At 45.0% G+C, this 25,919-nt stretch overlaps 5 protein-coding genes across 8 annotated transcripts; 1 reads left to right on the top strand and 4 right to left on the bottom strand.

Annotated features, from left to right (window-relative positions):
* Positions 1-225: 225 nt before the first annotated feature.
* Positions 226-4,303, bottom strand: vps28 (VPS28 subunit of ESCRT-I). The gene is made up of 10 exons (XM_086015409.1): positions 3,004-4,303; positions 2,489-2,551; positions 2,332-2,363; positions 2,226-2,263; positions 2,070-2,159; positions 1,890-1,995; positions 1,557-1,658; positions 1,280-1,333; positions 835-926; positions 226-760 (listed from the first exon to the last, which is right to left on the bottom strand). Exons 2-10 carry the CDS (start codon positions 2,526-2,528, stop codon positions 640-642), a joined length of 675 nt encoding a protein of 224 aa, XP_085871535.1. The 5' UTR covers positions 2,529-2,551; positions 3,004-4,303; the 3' UTR covers positions 226-639.
* On the top strand, positions 3,027-4,711 carry aunip (aurora kinase A and ninein interacting protein). Of its 2 annotated transcripts, XM_086015407.1 has the most exons (4): positions 3,032-3,175; positions 3,250-3,308; positions 3,534-3,634; positions 3,708-4,711. In XM_086015407.1, exons 3-4 carry the CDS (start codon positions 3,542-3,544, stop codon positions 4,626-4,628), a joined length of 1,014 nt encoding a protein of 337 aa, XP_085871533.1. In that variant the 5' UTR covers positions 3,032-3,175; positions 3,250-3,308; positions 3,534-3,541; the 3' UTR covers positions 4,629-4,711. The 2 variants fall into 2 exon arrangements, with proteins under 2 accessions (XP_085871532.1, XP_085871533.1); XM_086015406.1 differs by having other exon boundaries at positions 3,027-3,308.
* cap2 (cyclase associated actin cytoskeleton regulatory protein 2) lies at positions 4,638-14,738 on the bottom strand. Of its 3 annotated transcripts, none has more exons than XM_086015400.1 (14): positions 14,671-14,738; positions 13,372-13,480; positions 11,879-11,998; positions 11,582-11,682; positions 10,845-10,922; positions 9,028-9,171; positions 8,405-8,490; positions 8,004-8,109; positions 6,562-6,730; positions 6,332-6,492; positions 6,120-6,243; positions 5,878-5,960; positions 5,487-5,630; positions 4,638-5,400 (listed from the first exon to the last, which is right to left on the bottom strand). In XM_086015400.1, the coding sequence occupies exons 3-14, from the start codon at positions 11,982-11,984 to the stop codon at positions 5,317-5,319; spliced, it is 1,386 nt and encodes a 461-aa protein (XP_085871526.1). In that variant the 5' UTR covers positions 11,985-11,998; positions 13,372-13,480; positions 14,671-14,738; the 3' UTR covers positions 4,638-5,316. The 3 variants fall into 3 exon arrangements, with proteins under 3 accessions (XP_085871526.1, XP_085871524.1, XP_085871525.1); XM_086015398.1 differs by having other exon boundaries at positions 14,486-14,719; XM_086015399.1 differs by having other exon boundaries at positions 14,516-14,719.
* A 42-nt stretch (positions 14,739-14,780) lies between these two features.
* Positions 14,781-22,368, bottom strand: rbm24a (RNA binding motif protein 24a). Its single transcript, XM_086015408.1, has 4 exons — positions 21,703-22,368; positions 20,857-20,980; positions 20,234-20,288; positions 14,781-17,159 (listed from the first exon to the last, which is right to left on the bottom strand). Exons 1-4 carry the CDS (start codon positions 21,868-21,870, stop codon positions 16,799-16,801), a joined length of 708 nt encoding a protein of 235 aa, XP_085871534.1. The 5' UTR covers positions 21,871-22,368; the 3' UTR covers positions 14,781-16,798.
* Positions 22,369-23,432: 1,064 nt separating this feature from the next.
* stmnd1 (stathmin domain containing 1) lies at positions 23,433-25,314 on the bottom strand. Its single transcript, XM_086015166.1, has 4 exons — positions 25,037-25,314; positions 24,491-24,769; positions 24,176-24,298; positions 23,433-23,744 (listed from the first exon to the last, which is right to left on the bottom strand). The coding sequence occupies exons 1-4, from the start codon at positions 25,172-25,174 to the stop codon at positions 23,484-23,486; spliced, it is 801 nt and encodes a 266-aa protein (XP_085871292.1). The 5' UTR covers positions 25,175-25,314; the 3' UTR covers positions 23,433-23,483.
* Between the last annotated feature and the right edge of the window lie 605 nt (positions 25,315-25,919).

The following is a 25,919-nucleotide window of genomic DNA, read 5'->3' as shown; positions in this document are numbered from 1 at the left end:
AATACGTATAAAAAGTATATTATTTATTGTAACATTTTGTGCATAAAACATGCTCTGTAATTTTTATTTAATATTCACATCCATCATTTTTATCTAAAAATAAATGAATATACAAAATGACAATTGTTCCTTTAATATATTCCATTTGTGTTACTTGTTGCAATATATTAAAGAAATATTTGGCAATGTAAAAACCAAATTATGAAACCCCACCACACACAAAAATCAGGTTTTGAGGTATACTTCCATTTTTATTGTTTAAAAAGAAGTGTGAATGATTTTGAATGTCATTATCCAAACATTTGTATATACAACGATACGTCTTAATAAATATTGACTGTCATCCCTAAATTGGGTCCAGGGGAGAGGGGGGGGCTAGATCAGTTAAAAGAAGACACCGTGAGTAATCGAACATACTACTATTGTACATTAATTAACATGAATCTAATCCTTCCAGGTTTTAATGGGATACAAAGCCTAAATATTTAAATTATATAGTAATTTCTGTCATTTTAATGACACATTAATGTTGCAGGAGGGAAAAAAAAAAAGACAAAAAGGGACAGAAGAAGGAGGAGTTGGTACCGAACATGGATCAAGACACATGGAAAGGTCACGTGACCCAAACAGACAATCGGCTCAGGAAGAATGCAGGAAGCGGTTGAAGGCGTTGTAGGCCGACTCCAAGTCGAAGAGCATCTGGCGCACTTGGCTGTCGTCCAGCTCGTCCGAGGCCGACATGCCGCTTAGGGTGCTCAACCTGATGACACACAAGACGCTTTGGAAAAAAAGGCGAGCGCGTGCTTGCAAAACGGACGCCGGCTCGCCACTGACCAGAGGCTGACTTTGTCCTTGGCCTCCGAATCGGGAGGCATGTTGCTCATTCGGTTCATGGTCTCCATCAGCTCACGCAGATCCGGTTGGATCTAATCCAAACAGAGGTGCGGTCAAACATTCGTGCTTTGTCATTTGGTTTGCGAACCAAAATAGCAGCACCTGCCGAGGCAGGAAAACAATTTCAAGTGTGTAGACTTAATGTTTTATTAGAGACTAGAGATTATGTGGAGGCAATGAGATTTTCTGGTTGACTGAAATGTAGACACGTCACGATGTTGTGTACAACCATGTTATTAAATAAAACCCCTCCCTTAAATATAAGATGCGCTCCTTGGATGATGTCAAAGATGATCTTATGTTGTGTGGAATCGGGATCTCTAATGAACATCTGCGTTCTAGTACTCGCGACACCCCACAATGTTGTGTGCGTCTTGGAACCTACTTCATCCATGGCTCTGATCTCCAGTCTCAGCTTGTCCATGACGGTGATAAACAGCTGAAAGCAAACAAGTCCGTTAGGAGAGGAAATAAAGACCTCACCTCTATGTAGTCATCATTACATGAGATTATGTCTAATTTCCAGTGATTTGCCGGAGGATTTAAACCATTTTACTTGAGCCGCAAAACGTTCAACCCGATCGCATAAACACTCCATCGTTTCATTTTGAAATCTCCCGGCATGAGTGTCCCATCCGGACTGATTGAAGGGGGGAACGTACAGAAACTATGTCGGCGATGCAGCGGTTCAAGTTGCCCTTGTCGTCCTTGATGGTGATTGGCCGATCCTCCTTGATCCTTTCCATGGCCAGCGGGCAGTCGAGCTACGAGAGGATAAAAACCATCACTGTAAGTGCCTCATTAGCATTGGCATTCAACAAAAAAAAAAAAAAAAACGGAATCAGGTTTAATAAGACATAAGTGGCTGACGGCATACAGCCGAACGTCCAAAGTGGAACACAATTGACTTCGTTCCACCTATCATTTTCACTCACTAGAATTAAACATAAACGTCAATAGTTTGTCTTTCGGATTTGGATTTTTAGAAAACTCACTCTGTACTTGCGGCAGAAGTCGTCGATGGAGCCCACGTCAGAGCCCTGCACCTGTTTGAACGCCGCCTTGTACTGTACCAGGAGTCTGGAACACGAGCCGGTGTACCTAAAAACGACATCTCTGGCATCAACGCGAGCAGCAGAGTCGATACATTTTAAGAGTACTTAGTCCCAACTCACTCGTTGGGTGTGACACAGTCCTTGATGTAGGCTTTCTCCAGGGCCTGCAAGGTCTTGACCACAGCAAACAACTCTGCCATGTTATCAAACCTTCAAAAAGAAGCACCCCAGTCATTAGGAAACCCTTCCAACAACCAAACATTGCGTGACACTTACTTTTCTCTTTCCCTTGCATTTTTGTACAATTTCACCTCCTGGAATGATTCAAATAAAAAATAAGTCACGGTAATTAAGAGAAACTGTGAATTTGCTCGCCTTTTACCTCATACAGCTCGGGTTTATTGGGTGCAGCTCCTGAAAGGAGACGAGGCCACAACTTTGGATGTGTTTTATAAGAGTAACTACAGTTGCTTTTCATTATTTGCAAATTTCCCCATTGCGGGACTTAGAAAGTGTTATTTTTACATCGAGCACCTTACCTCCTCCCATGCTCCCTGTAACCGGTATGCCATGGAACATGATGTTTGATGTATCAACTTAATCTGAGAAAATAAGAATTTGGGTCACTGTTTGGCGAGTTAATGTATTCTATACTCTGTCTTAATAATTATAATGACACGTCGCGGAAAAAGTACGCTATCACGTAGGACAAAGTTCATTAACTCAAAACAATAACAATAATCCTATCATTTGAAATACAACGTTCACATTTTATGACAACAAAACAGAAAATCCTGCAGTTGAAGAATGTCGACAAACTAGTAGCTTGTCGTCCTTGTTTTGTTACACTAAATCAGCTATCTCGAAGTTAGCTTTCAGAGCTAATTGAGAGCAACGGCCTTTAAAATTGCCAGGACTTGACAGATGTGGTTAAAAGATAACTTTTGTGATTTTTAACGTTACGTCATAAACCGCTAGTTTCCCCATGTGACTTTAATGTATCAATGTTAGATTTACAACCGAAACAGTATGTAGTATAATAAAAGACGCTTACCCTTTCTGTGGCGCTGCTATGACGTCAGCGTAAACACACCTTCCTGCCAGGACCCGAGGAGGGGCGCCCAGCGCGCCGGAAAACAGGCGATTCTTTCCTTCAAAATCATACTATCGGACGGTTACAATTAGCAGTAACATTTTTATAGCACCTAAACCCGAAAATATTACAGGTTAGTTTTGTTATCAAGCCGTTTCATATGCATAAAGGCCGACACATTTTTTGACAGTCAAACTTCTGGGGCAGCTTGTCGTTGTGGCGCCAGACTCAAACAAGACAAAACAAGTGACGTGAACAAGAAAAAGGTAATATAAGAACAAAAAATAAACAGTTAAACGAAGAATGTAAACTATTGCCCTGTTTTACCAAGTCGGTTAAAATGTTACGTGCAAATGTGACTATGATTTCGGATGTTTATAATTGATGGGTACCCGTTTCACGTTCGTTGTAGTGGACGTCGTCAAACCCACCACAGCACGAGAGTGTCATTTCGCACAAATAATAATGTTTGAAAATATTTTTCCTGAAAGCTTCCATTATGAAGACGTCTAAAGGGGTTCAGTCAAACCCTGCCCCAGAAGAATGCGGGGTGTGGTTGGACACCGTGGAGCTCAAAGGAAAAGCTAAGCAGGTTATTGGCAATAACGAACAAACAGTCTTCACTTTCTTGAGTGACATTACCCTAATTTTTGTTGTTGTTGCAGAAAAAAGCAGTCCGGCCCATCTCCAAGATGCTCAACCCGCTGGCCAGAGGTGCTGGCTATAGCTTGGCTGTGGTATTCAACTTCACACAGACCAAGACGGAGATGCCAAGGACCAAACAGAGCTCTATATCCAGCTACTTTTCGCCTCGAAGTCAGTCTGATGTGGCTTCGGAAGGAAAATGTGGACGTGAAACCGACAGTGAGATGCGTGTAGACGGTGACGTTCAGGAGCAGGGTGAAGAGCGGAACATTCACTGCCAAGTTCAAGAAGCTCAACCGGATGAGATAGTCCGAGATGAGCAACCAGTCACATTGGAACAGGAAATCCACTGTGAAGTAAGAGAACAGCAACCAGACGGGATGAAACAAAGCACCGTCAGGCCTGCTCCCCGACAACCAGACAGGATGAAACCAAACATTCATCGCAGAGTCCGAGAAGAGCGCCAAGATGAGACAGAACAAACGACCTGGAGTCAAGTCCGACAAGAGCAACCAGACAAGATGGAACGTAGCCAAGGATCCTGCGTTCCATTCAACCATTCCTTAAAAGACTTTGATCTAAACGAAGAGGTCTTTCGGATGGAGGCTGAAGGCAAAACCTCCACTCAGAAACCGTTTCAACTTGCTTACTCTTCTCGTAATGACGCCGAGAAAGAAAACAGACTCTTGCCCGAGTCGTTTTCTCCTCCGAAGAAGCGAGCGAGGCAGCGCGACGACGAGGACAGCCTGGCCCGGCTGTTCACGCAGGACTCTGACGGCTTTCGAGTGATTGCGCACCGAGCTCGGAGGAGTCCCGTCAAAAACCGCAACAGCAAAAACATCGTCGCCGCTGCCACGACGAAACCCACAAAGACTTCGTTTGATGTTGAGGCCGCGCTTTTCACGCAAGACTCTCAGGGAAATGTAGTGATTAAACACTGACACAAGGGGAACGCTAGACAGGTTTTATTTGTAAAAAGACAGTTTTGCTTTCATGTACATTAAAGGTTTTCATTTCAAACGCACAGTGGACTATGTTTATTACACGGGTTGCATGTAATAAGTGCTTTGACGCAATCAAGCGATAGCTGACATTCATACAAATTGTTATACAAAAGAAACGACTGACCTCATAAACTGGATAAAAGCAAATTACTCTTGCCTTTATATGGCGCCGAAAGTGTAAATGTTTTCATTTTTGTGGTATGTTTAGTTTCAGTATATCGTTAACCTAATAGCATAATTCTCATTCTTAAGAAAACATTCACAAAATGACAACAAATGCAACTAATTTGCCTCAATTCAACCGACACCGACAAATATTTTTTTCTCATTGAACACTTTAGTATTCTTTAATTGCTCTTGTAATGGTAAGATAAAATGACTTAGGCAATTTTGCCATTAAGCTAACAATATTCTCACAAGAATTTAGTAGGATTTTGTACAAAAAAATGACAGTCTAAAAGTTTTTTTTTTTTTTTTACAACAATGTTTGAGGTGGATCTCTACATTTTTATTAATTACTAGAATTAATTTGACTAATTTTAGTCAAATATTTTGGTGGATATTAAAATTTGGGGGTTGAACATCCAATAGGCTACCTGTTAGCATTTCCAATGCTAACCATCAATCAAGCCGTCATCTCGCTGGGTTCTGTCACCAGTTTGGATCCGTCCCAGACGGTCTTGAACTGCTCGGGAAGCGGAAGCTCTTTCTGGGAAACAAAAATGGTAGAACAAAATGGCTGACTCACTTCCCATCTGGACGGGCACGCACGCACTCACTCACGCAGACACTCACGTAGTCATCGTCGCCTTGCGGTATGAGGACGTTCATCTCGGAGCTTTTGGCGCTGACGATGTGGCAGCTTAACGACTGCCGACTGAGGTACAGCTGACATCCTTCCGTTTTATTGATGGAGATGGTGGGCACAGTTCCCAACACCTGACAGGCAAAGCACCACAACGACAATGACATGGCGTAGGCTTGAAAGGCCAATCCCGGCTTGCGGCCTTCATTGACAACCAGAGACTAGGTTGAAATCCTACAGCCCAACTCTCGTTTGAAACTCTGCTCCTAACTTGAAACACTCCTTGACTAGGAACCTAACATTTCAACCTTACCTTAAAAACCTTAACAGTGCCTTGAAACCCTAAATCGGACTCCAAAATCTGTGACTGGAACGTCTCACCTGTAACTGAACAGCCTTGGAGTTGATGATCTCCACAATTCCCACCACGTTGTCAAACACCAGACCAAGCTTCTTGCAGTTATCTGAACACGAAAACTCGTCAATGCTCGCAGATGAAATGCTAACGTGTTGAACGTCAACGTTAAACACAACTGAACTGTACTGAGGCAGTGATTCTCTTGCTCGCCACTAGGGGGAGGCTGAGCACAACATTTTGGCAGAATTTGCGAGGATTGCGTTACCTACGACGATGGAGTTCAACTTCCCTTTGACTTGCAGCGTGGCGTCGCTGCAGCCGAAGACGTAGACCACCTGCCGCAGCTCCGTCTCCTCGATTGTCAGGTCGTGTTTGCGCTCAAAGTTCTCCTGCGGGGACCGCACCTCCCTTTAGCAAGGCCCTTCCCCCCCCCCCCCACCCCGCGATTGGTTGAAAATGCGTCCCGGTTCCACCTACCACCCTCCATTTCTTCCCCTCCAGCTCCAGCAGTGGGGCTTTCTTCTGGGGGGCCGCCGGCGGGGACGACTTCTTGGGTTCGACTTTCCCGCTCGGTGCCTCCTGGGAGCGCAGGTCTGGGTTCTTGTGAGTCTTCTGGCGGTCCGAGACGTGCTTTAGACCTACGAGACGGATTTAGGAGAGTGAAGACCCCCCGAAGTGACTTTGCGGGCCACCGGAGGGGAGCTCACCTTTAGTGATGTCCAAGCCCCGGTTGAGCTGAGCGAATAGGGCAGAGTGCGGAGCGGATCCGGAGTCCTGGGTGTCTTCGGCCGGGGGTGCGGGCGCAGGGGGTGGGGGAGGAGGCGGGGGGCAAGGAGTGCTGAGATTTCCGAAGAGGGAGGCTGGGGCAAGGGGACCCTGCAGCAGAGGGATGATTGGTGTTATATGAAGTTGCCCACCAGGGGGAGTGCTGCACTAGGCATTTTATTTGGTTTCATGTCATGTCATGTCATCTTCCAAACCGCTTATCCTATACAGGGTCGCGGGGAGTTGCTGGAGCCTATCCCAGCCGTCAATGGGCGAAGGCAGACTACACCCTGAACTGGTCGCCAGCCAGTCGCAGGGCACATATTTGGTTTCATTTTCATTCATTTTTTTCATTCATTTTTTTCAAGACCACCCCTGCGAATGAACTCCTCGATATAGAAATACCCTATTTACATAGTCCCTGGGCATTTTCTTATAGCATTTACAGTACTTTATTTTTTAGTGGTCTTTACACTTATATAAAATTATACAAACACATATATTATAGCAATGGATAGGACAAAAAAAATATTGCGCAAACAGGACACATTTTTTTTCCCAAACTAGCAAACGTATCATTTGATGATAGACATCAACAATCATGACCAAAGATGAACCTTATGAAAGGAATCTGCAACTGTCGCTTTATGTAGGCATAAAAAGCAGGAATGAAGAGGACTGACATCCAATAATCTGATGCAAAAATTAAGATGAGCTGAAAGTTCCACTTTTGTTCTTCTAACATGTTTTCACTGTGTCAAACCAAAAGTTGCATTGCATTGTCATTGCACCGACTTCACATTGCATCGATTTTGTTTGTCCGAGTCTCCATCAGAACTGAAACGGACCAAAATCGGATCCTACTTCCACTGAACTTGTCATGTGACCACACGGGATTTAAATTTTTGCTCCCGAAAAGTGCCTACAGGGCTGGACGAGGGCTCAGTGAGGTCGCGGCCGCCCGCGTAGAGCGCCACGTGGCGCTCCTGCAGTTTGGGTTACAGCCTGCAAACGGGCCCCTTTGTCGAAAATGCTCATTTGCCCCCCCGAGGACCACCTGTCCACTCGTAAACGACATCCTTTCATACACACTTTGGCACAACAGCTGAGACACACGTGCGCACTGTTGTCGCTGCTCAAATTTCAGCGTCCCGCATGAGTTGGGCTTTTGCTTATTCAATGACTCGTTTCAACAGATCATTTCATAAAGTTTGCGAAAGGCGCCAAAGTACATCTGAGTGGAAAATAACATGGAAGGATTCTTGTTGTTTTTTGTACTAGTGCAACATTCAGTCTTGTGCCACCTGGAAGTATGCTTGATGTCATGCGGAAATGTTTGCCATTAGCCTGCATGCTAACGCTAACGTTGTCGGCGCGGACTGACCGTCTTGCTCCACAGCAGTCCGGTGGTGTGGTGGCGCTTGATGAACGACTGCATCTCGGTCCAGATGGACAAGTACGAGCGCACCCAGTCCACGTGACGTCGGTCGCTGGCAATCAAAAGGCAGTTTGTCGTTTGACAAAACACATCAGTGCAATACAAATATTCGTTTTAAAAAAGTCAATTCAAATTGATTGTTATTTTCATCATATTTGATAAAATGCAAAAATAACATTGATTGCAAGGATAATTATATAAATGTACAGCGGCAACACTTTGCAATGGTGTGGTGCAGTGGCTAATCCAAAAATGATCATTTTGTCAGATCGCAACATTTTCTGAAGTAAACGTGTGTCAGGTGAGCGTTTGCCTGACTGGTCGAATCAAATCAAAAATGCTTTTACGTTTCCTTGTAGTCTTTGAGCACTCTGTTGGTGTAGAAGGTGGCGGCGTCGTTCATCTCCTTCACGTAAGGACCCGGCTTTTGGTTCTAAAGACAGTGGAGACGTCACCGTAAATAAATCACTTTTGCTCTTGCTGTCGTTAGCCTCGCTCGCTAGCTTCGGCTATTTCAATCCCGACGAAGCGGGACAGTGAAATTCCAAAATCGTGACAAAATGTCAAAAGTCGTTTGCTCCGACGCAAGCCAACAACGTGACACTTGACGTCCGCCAATACCGCTGCATGGATGCTAGCGGAAATATTTGAGCAAACACGATTGTCGGAAAAGCGCGCAAGTGTCGCAATGCTGGCGCGCGTTGCAGAAAACAACTTTTACGACAAACAACGTTCCCGTTAGCGGCGCAGCCGTCGGCCCGAGATGACGTTTCACTTTGAGAATGCCGACCCTTCAAATTCTAGCGTCAACGGGATAGCCGAAGCTAACCATGCTAACCGCTATTCACATCCGCCGCCATCTTTTTTTTTCTTTCCAAGATTGCCGTCGCCCATGAATCGATTCGACGTTCATCGCATTAAAGTCGACGCTTGAGCGGTTCAATCCCGAGCGTGCCTGGTGCCATCGTACCACGGCCACCCAGCCGAGGGCGGGGATGCTCTCGCTGACGGCCGACAGGTGGTTGAAGAGCTGGCTGCCGCGGTTGCGCTCCCGGAAGCTCTGGATCTTCTGGATGTGCTCCGAGATGGGCTTCAGCAGGTCGTGGAGCTCCGTCTAAGGACAGCACACAGCCAGGATGGTGCTCAAGACCCCCGCATGTCATTTGCGCGTCAAATCCAACATGTGCGTACGGCGTAAAAATGTCTCGGGGTGTTATTAATGCTATTTTCAGCTCGTGTGACATGATTGCATTGGTAGCACCGAGCTGCAAACGCTCTCACGGTGACTTGCCATCAGATGATGTCACACACTTACCGGTGGAGCGCAGACGTGTGCCAAGAACAACTTTCATTTGAATCAATGCGATTCACATTCAGGAAATAATTCTGGGAAATCCGAGGAAAAAAAAAATCCAGACCTGCACAGACTTTTATGGAATTCGAACTTTGCCCCCGTTTAAACCGTTTGACACGTTTCCCTTCCGATTAAAGGAGCACTTTTTTTGCCACATCTTTGCCATCAAACGGCTAAAATAACGCAACCGAGAAATATTCATGCTACGCACGATTAGAGTTCAATAAAGTTGTGGGTCAAAATGGTGTGCACTCATGGCAATGCGGCCATGTTCCCTGGAGGCCTTTTTAGTTTTCCATGTGAACTTGCCGATCCCCGCCACGCCATTTGTCCTTCCTCCTCCTCCTCTTCGTCATCGCTCCCTTCCTGCAACATTCCGGAGCGCACGAGGCCTTGTAAGGCATACCTCACATCTCACTGTTTACACTTTACCTTTCACGGGCGTGCAGATTGAGAGGAGAACCCCCTGCCCGCAGACATTGTGTCAAGTCCCCATCCAGCCTGGCGAGCATTGGCGCTCTTGTGATTCGTGGACGGAGCAGACTCGCTTCACCGTAATGACATAATAAGACAATGCGACTCGGACGATAATGTCGGCATATGCAAGCTTCTATTTTTTTATTTTTTTTAATCGACTGAAGCCAACTGTTTTTAAACCGTAAAGCTCTCGGAAAAGTTTGTCAGTGAAGGAAAATGGCCAAATTGAGCCTAAAATGGCCGCTTCAAACCAAAATGGCCGACTTCCCGTGTCCGTTCACGTTTGGCTTCTTGGGACTTTTTTGTGGGTCGACTCATATTGAACATGCCAAACAAATGTCACCTCGCTAAGTGAAACTGGCTTGCGGGGCTGATTTAATTTTTTTTATTTTTTTTATTTATGTTGCTATGTGACACCCCTTTACAACATGGACAAAAGTATTGGGACACCTGGCCCTTACACTCATCTCAGTGGATTTGGTGCCAAATAAGGGGGATTTGAATTTTTTTTGTATGTTCTTCAACAATAAACTCATCCAAGCACGCCTTTAAAACACAGTGAGGTGGTCTGACACTCACACACACACATACACATACACACACACACACACACACACACTCACTGACAACAGGCCTCAAATATAGAACATGCCCATAAAAAGTCAGAGAGCTGCTGCTCCTTTGGAAGGAGAGGCCAGAGCTTGCGTGGTCACGCGCGCGCGCGCACGTGTCTGTGTGTGTGTGTGCGTGCGCGCATCTAGTGTACGTGTACTTTGTGTGGTTTTAAATAACAATGATTATGAAACCATTCAATCTTGCTATCGTGCGGCCTTGAATACCTCAGTAGTATGGACTAAATTTCCCATGATGCTTTGCCAGGACTAGTAGCCAATGGAAAGTCTGTAAACGTGGGTTGTTGGGTGAGCCATAACATTAGGTACACCTGAGCGCGGTACCTGCGCGGGTTCCTGGTGCTCGGCCGCCATTTTGAGGAAGGTCCTCTGCGTCTGCAGTGCGTCGTTGACCATCTCCGCCTGTGGAGAAAAAAAAGGGGGATTGATGAGCTCAAATTCTCGCAAATAAGCGTGTGTGTGCGTGTGAAGAGGTCTCCCAAGGGAACCACCGGGGTGGGTTTGTCCTTAAAAGGAGCCACGCAAACCTAAAGTGAGCCGCTCTGCTCTGCCTGCAATCAGTGATGGGACACAGATGGTCACAAACACACACACACACATTAAGTCGTCCAATTTGCGTCCGTCCAAGGACACGCCGGAGATAAGGGGCAAGCGTAGCAGTTTGGATGAATGAATGCACGCGAGTTCAAGGTGTGAGTTGCTTCGACTGCTAAAGTTGTTTTTTCATGACTGTTAGCAAACATATACGTGCGTGCTAAAAATGCCGTACGTTTCTTGTTTTCCGACAATGTTCAAATATGACTTAGGCAGCTAAGCCACTAGGCTAACAATTTTCCGCGACCAGGTTAAGTCATGTCGGAGACATGAATAACATTACGTTATGTCATCTTATTACTTGACTTGGAATTTGATGGTAATTTGCCATTTGACAAATCATTGGAAATAATTGAAAGCAATGCTGCTGCAACGATTGGCATCTACTTCCAGTGATGCTGAACAGACAGACGGCGACGGCATTGACGCGCTGTCGTATCGCGCCGATGCGCGCAAAGCGCACTTACGTGTTTCTCCACGTCGCTCCCGATGGTCCTGCTGATGTTCATGTAGTCCGTCAGCGGACCTTTCAGAAGAACGTCAAAGGCGTCCGCACACCCGGTCGAAGCTGTTGGCACACACACGAGCAATAGTGGACAAGTTAAAGTGAAATAAAACTTAAATGTCGAAAAACAAAGATTTCCTCAAGATTAAATGCAGGAAAGTATTGTACGGAAAAGTTCAATGCAACTTTGCTTTGCCTTACCACTAGAGGGAGCTCTCGCAGCGCACTTTGAGAATCCCGATGTAAAGAATCGTCTTACCGCCATCGATGCCGTTGAAGCAGCCGCCGTTGGACAAACTTGTGGACGTCGTCAGCTGCTCCAGTCGAGTCACGGCTCGCTCCAGACGCTCCATCAAAGCCTCCATGACCGGCCTGACACCTGCAGGCAAAAAGCGCCGCCGTCGTCACGCAGCAAGCGCAAGAACATGCTCGTCAAGAACATGCTTTTCAGTCATTCACGGGCACTTTTTGTTACCGGGAAGAATTTTTTAGGATTTCGGACAAAATGTAAAGCCCTGAAATGACTCCAAAATGTTAACATTTTAAAATGTTATAATGGAAAAAAAAAAAAACAACGACAACATCCTAACTGTTTCCAAGCATTGCTAAATAACATTTGTAATTTGTCACCGATTGGTTCATTTTCTAAATGTAAAATCACAAAAATAACTTCAAATGCCTGCAGGCCCCAGTGAGGGCATTTATCCATCGCAATAACAACTTCACCGAGCCACTGCCAGCTGACGGGCGCATGCTAATCTGCTGGCCATGAATCAACGCGAACGTTCACATTCACGTCAAGAATAAAAGTCTGCGCTAATGCGGCAACAATGCCAGGCGGGAGGAAGTCCTCATCGTCAAGTCGGGGTGCCACATGCCGTCTTCGACAGCGACGACAAAAACAACAACAACATATTGTTGCTTAAAGGGTTCCTTGTCAGTCTGCCTGCTGTCTCCATAGCAACCAGGAAGCAGACAGGTGCGTCGTCCGTCACGGTCGACAGCTGAGGAAGAACACGTGTGGCTCTGCTATCTGATCTTGTGCGAGACTAAATTCAGCTTGCTGCATGTTTAGCCAGCTGCTAATTCAAAAAGGCCGACGTGTGTGGACGCTTGTCTCACACCGTGTTGCCTTCAGTCAAAATTTGTGATTATCATGACCTCACTTTTTTTTGAACATTTAAAAACACAAATCAAGCCCAAAGATTTATGGCGAAACAAATTGAAGGCTGTAAAATATACAAGGCGGGTCATTATGACAAATAAATCACCAACATATATAGAATAAGGCAAGTTGTTTGTAAAAAGTGATTTGAAAAATCTAAGCAGATGAGGAAAATAATCCATAAAACCTAAAATTGTACAAATAAAATAAAAGTAAGAAAGGAAATAATTCATTAAAAAAAAACTGGCCAAATAAAATTAGGGCAATTCATTTACAAAAAGTAAAATAAAGGAACAGTAATGAGGTAAATATCTTATCAGGATACATTTCAATAAAATAAATTAAAATAAAGACAAGCACAGCAATTAATTACTCAAAAATAATAGAAAAAGAATCCATCCCATCAACTCAAAGTGCAACTACACAAGTAGCCAGCACTGGGAAAAAAAGAAAAAAAGAGGTCATCATTATATTAAAAAAAAGTCTGTCCGTCGGTTTCCAAAGTGCACGCCCACACACAAGACAGCACACACACTCCAACGCAACTTCATTTTTTTTTTTTTTTTTAACGAGAACATGTACTGTACCTCCTTGTGTGTTGTTCTTGTCCTTGTTCTTGTCCACACCGAGACTGCTGCCTGCCTGCCTGCCTGCTTTCCCGTCCGTCTGGGATGGCCAAGTTCAGCCGAGCAGAACCTTTCAGAACACACACACGCACGCACACACACGCACACAGACGCACACATGCTAAAAATAACCAGCAGAGAGAGAGGCACACAAGTGACTGTGAACACTCTCTAATCAATAACCATTCTTATCTAAATGAATATCTACTCACAGTATAGCTTTTTGCGTGAACCTCTTGTACCTAATGTCATGTCCCGCGTGTGCATTTCAAATGACTCAAATTTAACTTGCTATCTAAAGAAAAATAAAGATAACATATTTCCAAGTAACATGACAAATTATTATATGTCGCCAACATTCAACACGTGCAAAGACTGGGGGAAAAAAAAGAATATGAGCTGTAACGTAGATGATAGCTAGCTATAGCTACATTGATATCAAATTAGCTCGATAGATGTCTAGCTAGTCTGCTTAACTACGACCACGAATAGCGAAAATCCCTTACAAAAAAATTAGTAAAGGTTTCCTCATTTAAAAAAATAAAAATAAAAAAAAAACATGTCTAAGTAGGGGTTTGCGTAGAAAAATAAGTGGGTAACCGGGAGGGGGAAATACTGTGAATATTATAGAGGTAGGTTCGAAGTGTATCTGATGATGTACAAATAATGACTTCTGTCTGTCTATCTCTATACTTACTTTGCTACATGTATGGCTAGCTTGCTAGTTAAGAGGATATAGGCCTATAGCTACTGCAGAAAGATAGCTAGAAAGATACATAGTTAGCCAAATAGGTCTGTAGTTAGATGGACAGAGGATAGACAACCAATTACATATACCGTAAGATAACTAGGATGACTCATAGCTAACTCGCCTTTTTCATATCTACAGAAGTCAGTGTGCATGTATAGCAAGATCGCTATCAAGTAAATTGACAAAAGCCAAGGAAGCTAGCTAAAGATAGCTAGTATAGTTAGCTAGCTAGTAACATTTATAGTTGGATCCTGTATGCAGGTAGATTGCTAGATAAATAAGAGATAGATGGATAACTCGATAGACAGACAGTTAGACCGATACCCGTGGATGATGTCACCCTGAAGGCCTCACCGATGCGTGACCACATGCGAAAGAAACACTCCCATCTTGTTCTCCCTTAACACGGCGAATAGCATGACTTATTGATTAGCGCTGCATCATTGATGGACATCTTGGTGTGTCCTCATTTGCGCGTCGCCATGCGCGACGCTGACGATGGCGCTAACCTGACAACGTCGCTTTCAAGTCCTTCCCCAAAATGGCGGCCTGGTCATCTTCAAAATGGCGGCACAAATGAGGGACGCGGGAAAAGCACAAAACAACATGAAAGAAAATGTTTGAAATATAGAACATTTTATTCCAATTGCTGAGTAAATGTTTTTGTCATATTTATTAACACTTTACATACTTTCATCCAGTGACAATGAAAAGCTTCCTTAAAACATTTATTTGGATTTTTTTTCTCTCTCTCTCGTTTCCCTTGTAAGAAATAGTTCAAGTATAAAAATTCCCAACATTGTCGGATGAATATGAACCAAAAATAAAAATATAATAATGATAATAATAATAAAGCACAGCTACGACGACTTTACATTCTAGTGGATAAAGCAGCATTTTTGCTTGTTGTTTTTTGTTTTGTTTTCTGCATGCATTTAAATAAAGTTTCTCCATTAAAAAAAACATCTAACCAATATTAAGCTAAAAAATAAAAGTACAGTGCATTGTATCTTAAATAGCTACTAAATCTTTTTTTGGTTGAGTATGTTAATATATTATAATAATAATAATTATATTAAAACTAAATCTAAATCAATAACTTATATATTATATATGCCTTGAGATGAGTACACAGTAATATTATTAATACAGTACCGCCACTAATACTCTGCAAAAACAAAAATAAAATAAAAAATAAATATTTTAAATAGCAGATGTCTCTTTGTATTAAATAGCAGTGGAAAGGCACACTGAGGCAGGCGGTTGCCGGGTAGATTTTTGCTGACACTGGAGGGGTTGTTGGGGCTGGTGGGTGGCCCAGTAAACTCAGTCCCCCCAACCAAAAGAAAAAAAAAAAAACAGAGCCCGACAGGGGGATTAAAATGTGACAGCTCAACAAATGAGCAACAAGTGATGCGTTCCTGTTCCAGAGCGATCCGCCTGTGCAGGGAGGGGGCCGGGGGCGGGGGTTGGCGGGGGCGGCCCAATGTTGCCAGCGGCCCCTCCCAGCTCAGCAGCTGTGTTTCTGTCATTGTCTGCAACCTCCGTCCAGTGCTCATCCTTTTCACTGTTTTAACTTTCGAGTGGATCAAGAGGGGTGGGCGGCGTTCAAAAGTTGCCCTCCAACGTCCTGACAGAAGGTCGCACTGGAAACAAAACTGCATTTCTAGTTTTAAATAGCAGGGGAAAGGCACCCTGGTGCAGACAGTTTCCAGGTAGTTTTTTTTTTTTTTTTTTTTTGCTGACACCTTTGGGGTTGGCAGGGAAGGTGGGGGATTTTTTGTTTTTTTTGGGGGGGGGGGGGCTGTTTTTTTGCTTGATTAGCAGTGGGACGACAATCCGGGGCGCTGCCAAATTGGGGCCCAGCGGGGGGCGGGGGGGTTGTGGGGGGGAATCAAAACATCCAAGCTCAACTAATAAGCAACGAGTATAGTATAGTAGACTAATAATGCGTGCCTGTTCCAGGTTGACCGATCTGGAGGCTCGGGCCCCACCCGCCCCTCCCACAGAAAAACAGCCCTGTTTACACCCCGAAACAGGTGGCCGCCGAGTAGATTTTTGCTGAAACCAGAGATTGGCGGGGTTGCCCTGTAAACTTGGTCACCCGCCCCGGCCCGCCCCCCGCCCAAAAAAGTGACGGCTCAATTTTGGGAGCGACAGGCGATACATTCCCATTACGAAGAGATCCGTCAGGGCCGGCATCCTTGCCCGCCTTGTTTTCCGTCATCGTCTGCAAATCATTTTCGCTTGTTTCAGTTTTAGCTTTGCATAGGTCAAAAGGGGCTGGGGGTGGCCTTCAAGGATACCGTTCCAAATGTCCCGACAGGAGGTCACGCTGAAAACAGCTTCATTTTTTTTCCCTGATTATACAAAAAAAAAAAAGAACAACCCTCAGTGTCTGTGACAATAATAAATATACAAAATAAGCCCTACTACGGTGTAAAAATAAAAATAAAAATTAAAAAAAAGAGAAAGACAGCAATAGGACTTGAAGGCTTAAGTAACAGGGATTAGTTCCTGCAGTTCCTCTCTAGAAATAAGCTACTAAAAAAAAATGATCATCATCATATTTGTACGGCGGCTTTTTTTCTTGTTTTTGGTTGAAGCACAGCATCCAGAATCCACTTCCTGCTCCTGCTATTGCATGCGGTCGGCTTGCAGCTGCTGAGGCTGATACTGGCCGAAGGCGGCGGCGGCCGCGGCCGCCGCCGCCGCGGAACCCGGGGCGGCGGCGGCGGCGAGGGGCTGCTGGACCGCGTAGCCGTAGCCGGCGGCGGTCACGTAGCCGGCGGCGGCCGGGGAGGCGGCGTAGGGATACTGCTCGTACGCGGCCGCCGCCGCGCTCACCGCCGAGTACTGAGCGTAGGCTGCTCCGGTGTAGTCGATGTACGGGGAGGTGGCGGGGGCCGGGGCGGCGGCGGCGGCGGTGGGCTGTACGTGCGGGATCACCACGCTGGGCTGCACGAAGGCCTGAGGGTACACGTAGTGCGCCGGGATGCTGCGGGACACAACCAGACGGTTAGCTTAGCTTGATCGCCATCGGGAGAGCGCCACAACGCCGAGCACGAAACGGGCTCGTCGAAAACAGAAACCGAGATCGGAAGACAGGACACGGGCCGAAACAGAAGCTCCTTTCAGCCGGCCCACTTTGGACGGAGAATCAGAGGCGGGAAGCCAGGACCGGGGTGCCAAGTCTGACAACTGACGCTCGGTTCTCCCGCCCCTGTTGTGTTGAAAGCAATTGTCCCAACTTGTTTCAAAGCAGAGTCCCCCATGTTGCAAGACAGTTTTAAGCACTTTGACTGATCCAACGACCCGAAGATCCCGGCCGTCTTGTGACAACGACCCCCATCCTGTTCTGTGACAAAATACTGTAAAAACCGAACCTAGCAAAAGCAGACTTTTCTTCTTTCGATCATCTGTAGTGCCAACGTTAAGTCTGAGTTGAACATCAGCGGCTTTTCTTTTTTTTTGTCAGTCAGTCAGTTAGGGCGTCGTCTTAACTCAGCCTCGCGACTTGCGTGCGAATCCCAACGTGTTGTCATTTCTCCCCCTCACAATGATTGCGACAAGCCGATATTCGGCGCCACCTTCGGCAATCGACTCAAAAGCTGCACCCATCTCAAATTCGAAAAGCGACGCAACGGCGCCATCTGCAGGCATCTTGGGTTCATTACAGGGGTTTACAAACCTGGATTTCATAGACAAGCTGGGCAAGGCCATCTTCCATTGGGACACTTGACATATATTCGTCAGCCAATGAATCTAGTTTAACATCGGACACTGATTGAAGTTTCCGTTGGTTGTCGTCGCCCCTTTTCCGGAAGTGCCTTTCGTCATGATTCTGGTGGCAAAAATGGCCTTATGGGTTTGACGCAGCACCTGTCGCTTTGGCACGTGGACTGGGGACCTTCAGGTTCACATGATTGAAGGGGCGGGGTTAGTCGAGGGCGGCGGCAAAGGGGTTTTAGGGTCGGCTTACAGCGGTGGCGTGCGGGTCTGCGGCGCAGGCGATGAGCCCCGGCGCAGCATTGTGAAAATGTCAGCGCCACTTTGACAGCTGGACAGTTTTCAAAAAGAGGTTGCCGGGGAGGCGGGGGTGGCGGGGAGGCGGGCGGGGGGGCTCACACGGGGCGGGGGGGATGTTTTGATTAAATCAACAACTCTGAACAATGAGCACATTCTGCCCTCCAGGACGTAGCCTTATCCCAGCCCAACCAAGGCCTGTTGGGTCTCCTCGCGGACTTCAAAGCCAGAATGAGCTCACACTGCTTTCACATTTGATTCCGTTGGAAGCAGTGTGTTCAAAACTCTTTTGTACTGTCTGCAAAAGGCCCAATTTGACCAGGTTTTACTTTGACACCACCACCTGGAGGTTCACTAAAAGAGTGCCCAGAAATCAAAAGACGAGGTAAGACTGAAGAGGGCGTTGTGCGTTCTCTCTTCTAATTGGACAATCCTCGGGAACGGCATCCCGGCCGTCTTGTGACAAACGGCGAGCGGCGCTAATGCAACTCAGCAGGACGACGTTACGGCACGCAAAATTTGGAGGGAAATGTTTTTTCCCCCCCCACACAGCTTTCAAAGCGACGACAGCGAGTGCACAAATCGGCAAAGTCTTCAAATTGCCATCAAAACCAGATTTGCATTACTATCCTATTTTGATTGAGCAAGTGCGCCCAGTCAAGTGTATAGTGAGATCCTGCTCAAAAGGCCGCTGACTTTTTTTTTTACTGCTTGAACGAGAGAGACCCTCTCACGCGCGCGCACACACTGGGCTTCATGCGACTGCAGTGTCAGCATTCGGGGCTTTGTGCGACCACAATGGGCGCGCTTGTTTTCGTTAACACCAAGCGCACCATGTGACCAAAAAGCTCCATCCATCCGTCCATCGGAGAGAATAAGAATACGAGAGCGGGTGAGCGAGAGAAAGAGAAAGAGAAAGAGAAAGAGATTTGTTTGCAACTTTTGTGCACACACGCACACAATAACACACAAATAATAACGTCAAAAACACGGGGGGGGGGGCTAATCTGCGAGTAACAACAGGAAGATGCAAAGAGTGCACCGCTAAGGTTTTTTTTTTGGTTGTTTTTTTTGTCAACACAAAGAAATGAAACCACACAGAAAACACAACCAAAAAACTTGAGCAATCCAACTATTGGCTATCGTTACGCGAGAGAGGCACACAAGTTGGAAGCTAACAACACCACTTCATAGAACTCCAAAGAAGAAAATGGAATCAAACGCACGTACATGCGGCTGTCATCACCCTTTTTCTCAGATTCTACGCAATTAGCCCACAAAGCTTAGCTGTCGGACCAGAGAGAGAAACACACACACACACACACACACACACACACACACACAACCTTGAGTCAGACTGGAACTTTCCGTCACTGTCCACTCCACACACGCGTACACAAACTGCAAATCCTGCAACAGGCAGTTGAAGTCCTCACAAGATGCAAATTCAAATATGTGTGTGTGCGTACATCAGCAAAACATGCCAGAAAGCGGAAATCAACCCCAATTTTTTTTTTTCCTCCCAGCAGGCCCTCTAGCTGAAACGCGGCATTCTGATAAATGTTGCGTTTGTGGGAGAAAAAAAAAAGAGTTAAACCAGCCCTTTTAAACCATCTCAGGGGGCGGCCATTTTGTCACTTCTGGCGACTGAAAATGACATCACAACTGCTCACAACGACCAATCGCGGCTCATCTTCAGAAAACAGGTCAGCCGTGATTGGTCGTCAACTAAGATTTGAGCAACTGTGATGTCATTTTCAGGGGACAGAAGTGACAAAATGGCCGCCCCCAGAGATGGCCAAAAACGGCTGGATTAACTCTTACTAGTGGACTTGCATAGAACATATTCTTGACAAAAATATGTTTGGACTGACTTCCCATCAGATTTGAGATGTAAAAATATGTTTGGGGATCAAATGGGAGTTATTTAATTTCTTCAAAAATGATATTGTCAGAGATCACCCCCCGACCCACCCACCGCCAACTTCTAAATTATCAGTTGCAATTGTTTAATGAGCCTTGAAACATGGAGTAGTCAGGACTTACCCGTAAGGCCTTTGGATGAATGCAGGGTGAATTTGGGGAACTCCAAAGGTAAAACCTGCCAATTTCAAACAGTCCAATTAGTACATCAGCACCCTAAGGTGTCTGGGAAATACATTTTGTTGAAATCAGCATAAAAATGAAGACATTTTGAAGAGTTGGACAAATGCAACAGACATTTTGAAGACAAAACAATCTTACACATGAAACCTTGTCGACGTTCACATTTTGTCCGATTAAATTATGCCCCTCAGGTGTGTTTTGCCCAAATACACAGGCAAAGAAATAAAAAAAAAGTTAAGGCGGAATTATTCGCCTTACCTCTCCACTACCGGGTTCAGCAAAACAATCTTACGCCTTGTAGAGTTAACTGTGCCCTCGGAATGTTTTTAAGTTTTGTTTTGCCAAAATAAACCCCCCCCAAAAAAAAGAAGTAAAATGCCGCACAGGACACAAACATTTGCAGTATCCCTCTGCAAGACCCAGTACTGGAGTCGGCAAAACAATCTTACGCCTGGTAGAGTCGAAAGGTTTTGAAGGGGTGATTTGCGTAAATACACGTAAAAATGAGTCAAATATTTGTAGTAGCGGGGCCGGCAAGACAACCTTCCACATTGGCTATCTACCTGGCTGCATCACTCGAGGCTTGGCCCCCAGGTAGGCCAGGTTGACGTTGGCCTTCCTGCCGTCGATGATGGGGTTGGGGTCCTTGCAGGCCCGGTCGGCGGCTGAGCGGTCCGCCATGGTCACCTGGTTTTCGGGGGCAATGGGAGAGCACACGCCGGCCAAGTGAGGTTGTTGTTTACGAGTCGCCAGGCTTCGCTGGCTGCAAAGGTTGTCTGGGGCGACAGTACCGCACGTAGAAAAGCGGCTATTTTGGAACTAGCGGTGTGAATTTGAGGATTAATGGCGAGGGAAGGTGCCAGAAATTCCTCGGAACGCCTACTGGACAATGCGGACGGGGCAAAACGAGTTTATCTATGGATGCGGTGCCGTCCTTGTTGATCCTAGCGGAGCATCAGCATGCGGTTTGCCCTCAAGTGCTACGGTTAGCATGTGCTAGCATGATTGCACACCATTTCAACAACGGGCTTTAACAAAACACGTAAGAGATTCAAAAAATATGTTTTGATGTTTCAGAAAAAAAAACGAAAATACAAATACAATACAGTACCGAAAATGCAATACAGTACTCGCAAACAATCACGCGCCAACACCTGCTTTTCATTGGATTGATGAAGTCTTATGAAGCGGAATGAAACAAAAAAAAATACATTTTAACAAACCCCACCGAACCTTTTCCGCATTTGTCTGACAGTTAAGAACGTTCACCTGCCCAGTCGGGTCATAAAGACGTGACAATGTTTTGAGATTTGGAGACTTTTTAGACTTGTGTAGATACTTGATGATCATCTGCCGCATATTTGCAATCACCATCAATTCTTGTGGTTATTTGGGGTTAGGGTACTCACAAATCCGTAGCCCCGAGACTTGCCGGTCTGCCTGTCGGTGATGACCACCGCCTCCTCGATCTCGCCAAACACCTCAAAGTACTTCCTGAGACTGGAGTCGGTGGTGTGGTAGGGTAGCCCCCCGACGAAGATCTTGGTGTAGGTGGTGTCCTTTTGCGTGGTGTGCATCGTTAATAATATATATATATATATATATATATATATGTGTATATATTGTTTTTTAAAGAGGGTAAATGACAATTAAAAAAATACAAAAGCAAAAAGTTAGTGCAAAGTGTCTTGAGTGTTTGGTGGAAGAGAGAGGAGGAGGAGGAGGAGGAGGGAGTTCCAGCCTGGAGGTAGATGGACGCGGTGGTGGGCAGGGGGCTTCTGCATCAGCATGAGGACTACTCGTGTTCGTCTTCTTCTCCGTGTTGGTGCCTCGAAGTGAATGCTCTCTCTCTCACACACACAGAGCCAATTCCTAAAAAAAAAAAAAAAAAAAAAAAAAGAAAAAAGTTCAGCCCACAACTCCTCCTCTGGGTCGGCCCACAAACAAGCTGAGCAAGCGGGTGCTGTCGCTTGAAGGCACGATGGGGTTTCAAATCAAACATGTAACATGTAACGTGACATTTTGCAAAATATGATCGTGATAAATAATAACAATCAAAAACAGTATCATTGCATATCATTGCGTTGCATTTGTTCGATGAATTTATATTAAACGGTCCCCCTTAAGCTCCACTGTAGTGACCAAGAGGAAACAGCGCCATCTTGAGTCCCACCTAAAAAATGACAAGCCATCGTCACGTGAGATGTATGCAAATCTCGTGAGGCTTTGACGGGGGGGGGGGGCTGAAGTATTTTGTATGACGTCACCAATAAGGTTTGACGAAAACGTAGGACCGGAAAGAGTACGGACTGGCAAACAGGAAGTGCCTGGAAGCTGGCACACACGCACAAGAAAATAAAATGAAATCAAAAGGAAATAAAAGGCAATAAAATATAAATAAATTGGATGAAATTGAAAAAAAAGAAACCCTATTAAAATTACAATTTGAAAAAGCCAGTGAAATAAAGTCAAATGAATAACTAACAAAATACAAATTAAAAAAAAGAAAAATCATGGTTTTGAAAAAGATAATAAAATCCAATACATTAAATGTGATAAAATTACAAATAAACATTAAAATAAATATACATGAATACAATAAAAAAATAACATTTTTAAAAATGGATACAAAACACAAAAAAATACAATTAAAAACTGAATGAAATAAAAACAAAAAAAATTACAATTAAAACCAATATGAACCAATCAAATCAAATTCAATAAAATTAAAAGAAATGGATTTAGAAAATAATAAGTATAATTAGTTTATAATCACTTGAAAACTTAAATACATATAAATGAAATGTAACAAAATTCATATAATGCTAATACAATAAAATAGAGGGAATTAAATAAAACAGAACCAAATTAAAAATATATAAAAATTAAATGGGGGGGAATGAAAAAAACAACCCAAAAAAAACACAAAGACACCAAAACTAAATGAAATACAGTTTTATTAAATATATTTCGTGGTCCGCATACAAGGAACATATCAAATGCTAATATTAGAAAGCAAAGAAAATCACTCCAAAATATGGAAAAATGTCTTTAGAATAATTTTGTAATATATGAAAAAAAAAAATCAAACTAATTGTAATAAGACAAAGCAAATAAAAAAAAAATCACTTCAGTGGAGTTTCACGTGTGAAGGAAGAAAGACTTTGGCGTCCTCACCTTGTCCGATTGGTTAAAAAATCTCCTTGTGGGCCCCTCGTTCGCTCTCCGGCTCCCTTGACACCGAGTCGAGCTCAGCTTCCATCAGCGAAGACGCCTCGTCGTCACGCCGCTCATCTGCCGCCCGTTCTCCTTCCTCGGGCGCGCGCTGCTCAATGTCGAGAGGCGAGCGCGCACGTAGCGCGTACTCGCCCGCCTCCGTCGCGAAGGTGGCGGCTCGCTGCGTGCGGGCCGACTTGCTCCGCAAACGGGCCGTCAGCTCGTCTTCCCGAGACTGAAAGAGGGCAAGACATTTTGGAGGAGTTATTGCAAGCGAAATTTACAAAAGTAATTTTAAAAAGTCTACACCCCCCTGTTCAAATGAATGTTTTTAGTGACAGGAAAGAAATAAAATCAAGACGAATCAATTCAAAACTTCTTCCACCGTTAATGTGAACTATGAGCTGTAAAACTCAACTGAAAAATAAAAGGGAAGTAAGTGGGGGGTGTGGCTTTTCACAATGAATCAATCACATTCCGACTCATGTTAAAATGAGAGTCAGCACACTCCTGCCACTAATTCAAGTGCCTCTGATTAACAACACAGTTCAGATGCTCTAGTAGGCTTTTGCTGCCATTTTTTGTGGGGGCAACCTAGCGGTCACCTGAAGGTTTTGCGGTAACAGACAACATGTTATTTGCAACTGTCAGGCAGCAGTACGGAACCTTGCGTCTCTCCTCGGCGAGCCTCATCTTCTCCTCCATCGCCTCCTTGCTTGGCGGACATTTGACCCTGAGGGACTCCAGTCTGGCGGGGGGCCGGCGTCTGACACTCTCGCGCTCATCCAGCTAACACACACGCCCGCACACACAAAAATTACCTACTGGAAAAATTATAGGCATTATAATACATGGGATTTAAAAAAACATGGAACTGAAATAACATTTTAGACATAGTTCCCGGTAGAGTCACTTGTCACTAGGCAGATTTCGTGACATTTCCCCATTACTCTAGTGGGGCAGTGCCCCACGCATACCCACCAAGATGGTGTAGGCCTGCCCAGTGGCCGTCTCGCGGCTGGGGCTCACCGGGATGAACCGCTCGTTCTGCAGGTCTCCCAGGATATCGCTGGATGTGGGACGCTCTCGCATCAAGACCTCCCGCCCCATTAAGCCGGTGGGCTTCAGGCACACCTCGCCGGGTAACGCCTCGTCGGCTATCGTCTCGCCGTTCTCCGCCGCTGTTGCCACCACACCACTGTCCCCCGTCAGCTTGGACACGGCCGAGTCACCACGCTCACATTTGCTTCCTCGGTCATCCTGGTGACAGAGTACAGTCAACCTATATCTACTCAAATTTTGTCTGTGTATAACAAACTGTTGGCTGAAAAAATGCTTGTTTCTATGTGTTGCTACTCCGTGTGTGTTTAAGTAGCAATGTGGAATGACTGTCAAATCAATGCCATTTTCTGTTAGTCCGTCTGTGGCGTTTCACATTATACGTCAGCATTAAGCTATCGGATGTTCATTTAAAAAATGGCTTTGGAAATAAAAGGTGTCATCCAGACACTTCACTTTTTTTCCTACCTCGTTCGGGGGTGGTAAAGGTTGAACCACCGTGGTGGTGCTGGAACTGCCACAGCCCATATCCGCCTCAAACGTCCATGGAGGTGACACTGACACAAATTTGGCTTCGTGACACTTTAGTGTTTCTTCTTCTCTCATGAGGGGGAAAAACTAAACGTGCCCGTTCATGGCGACATTCCTTCACGCAGACCCCACACCGAGCTTAGTGTTGCTAAGGCCGGTTGCTACAATAAATCTGACCCGTTTCAATTGAGCCATGGGAGTCATGATAACTGGACGGCCTTCTACCGTTGCAGAAAACAAACAACAAAACAGGTAAACGTACACCGCTACAGGTGTATGGATGGACGCTGATACCAGGAAGTAGCCGCATCCCCTCTAAGAAAATTGCCAAATCACACATTACAGGTGTTGGCCAAGACGTGTACAAAATGCTCTAAAACGAGTACATTGGTTACTGATGCAGAAAATAGCAACACGTAACGTCAAGTATCCGCATTTAATGACCGCGTTGCCAAACAGCCTTCTATTAGTAGAGCTCGCTCGTGCTCCAGTGCGTCTACGAGGCCGCCATATTGCAGCGGTCAAAAGACGAACAACGTTTGCCTAACATTTTACTTTTCGAATATACAATTATTATTATTTGATAAACAAGATATTGCAACTACCACACTTTTAAGCGACGTTGTACTCTACAACTAAGATAACCAATTGTGTAAAGAGGTTTTGTTTGATTTCAACAAACAAACCAACCTTCTGAGACGTTTTACTCTAAAACAGCAATACAAAAACATGACTTTTTAACTATCACCCAGTTTCTGATGCATTCCAAGAAAAGATAGCACTTCCGCCCTACGATTGGCAGCCAACAAATGGAAAAATG

The sequence above is a fragment of the Filicampus tigris genome, chromosome 18 (genome assembly GCF_054856515.1).
Source record: "Filicampus tigris isolate MCC_2025a chromosome 18, RoL_Ftig_1.0, whole genome shotgun sequence".
NCBI lineage: Eukaryota > Metazoa > Chordata > Actinopteri > Syngnathiformes > Syngnathidae > Filicampus > Filicampus tigris.
Note: the sequence above shows the minus strand (reverse complement) of the source record. Positions and strands in the feature narration are given on the sequence as shown.

What these genes read in the sequence shown, in the direction of transcription:
- vps28 (XM_086015409.1), bottom strand. Translation starts at nt 2,528, where the DNA reads ATGTTCCATGGCATACCGGTTACAGGGAGCATGGGAGGAG. An exon ending in ACTTCTGCCGCAAGTACAGA is followed by an intron (nt 1,659 to 1,889) that starts GTGAGTTTTCTA and finishes ATCCTCTCGTAG; the next exon opens with CTCGACTGCCCGCTGGCCAT. An exon ending in AAGGACAAAGTCAGCCTCTG is followed by an intron (nt 761 to 834) that starts GTCAGTGGCGAG and finishes GTGTGTCATCAG; the next exon opens with GTTGAGCACCCTAAGCGGCA.
- aunip (XM_086015406.1), top strand. Translation starts at nt 3,542, where the DNA reads ATGAAGACGTCTAAAGGGGTTCAGTCAAACCCTGCCCCAGAAGAATGC. An exon ending in TCAAAGGAAAAGCTAAGCAG is followed by an intron (nt 3,635 to 3,707) that starts GTTATTGGCAAT and finishes TTGTTGTTGCAG; the next exon opens with AAAAAAGCAGTCCGGCCCAT.
- cap2 (XM_086015400.1), bottom strand. Translation starts at nt 11,984, where the DNA reads ATGGAGGCTTTGATGGAGCGTCTGGAGCGAGCCGTGACTCGACTGGAG. An exon ending in GGAGCGACGTGGAGAAACAC is followed by an intron (nt 10,923 to 11,581) that starts GTAAGTGCGCTT and finishes TTTTCTCCACAG; the next exon opens with GCGGAGATGGTCAACGACGC. An exon ending in CCCTCGGCTGGGTGGCCGTG is followed by an intron (nt 8,491 to 9,027) that starts GTACGATGGCAC and finishes CACTGTCTTTAG; the next exon opens with AACCAAAAGCCGGGTCCTTA.
- rbm24a (XM_086015408.1), bottom strand. Translation starts at nt 21,870, where the DNA reads ATGCACACCACGCAAAAGGACACCACCTACACCAAGATCTTCGTCGGG. An exon ending in AGTCTCGGGGCTACGGATTT is followed by an intron (nt 20,981 to 21,702) that starts GTGAGTACCCTA and finishes CCCGAAAACCAG; the next exon opens with GTGACCATGGCGGACCGCTC. An exon ending in GCCTCGAGTGATGCAGCCAG is followed by an intron (nt 20,289 to 20,856) that starts GTAGATAGCCAA and finishes TGAAATTGGCAG; the next exon opens with GTTTTACCTTTGGAGTTCCC.
- stmnd1 (XM_086015166.1), bottom strand. Translation starts at nt 25,174, where the DNA reads ATGAGAGAAGAAGAAACACTAAAGTGTCACGAAGCCAAATTTGTGTCA. An exon ending in CTTTACCACCCCCGAACGAG is followed by an intron (nt 24,770 to 25,036) that starts GTAGGAAAAAAA and finishes CTCTGTCACCAG; the next exon opens with GATGACCGAGGAAGCAAATG. An exon ending in GGCAGGCCTACACCATCTTG is followed by an intron (nt 24,299 to 24,490) that starts GTGGGTATGCGT and finishes CGTGTGTGTTAG; the next exon opens with CTGGATGAGCGCGAGAGTGT.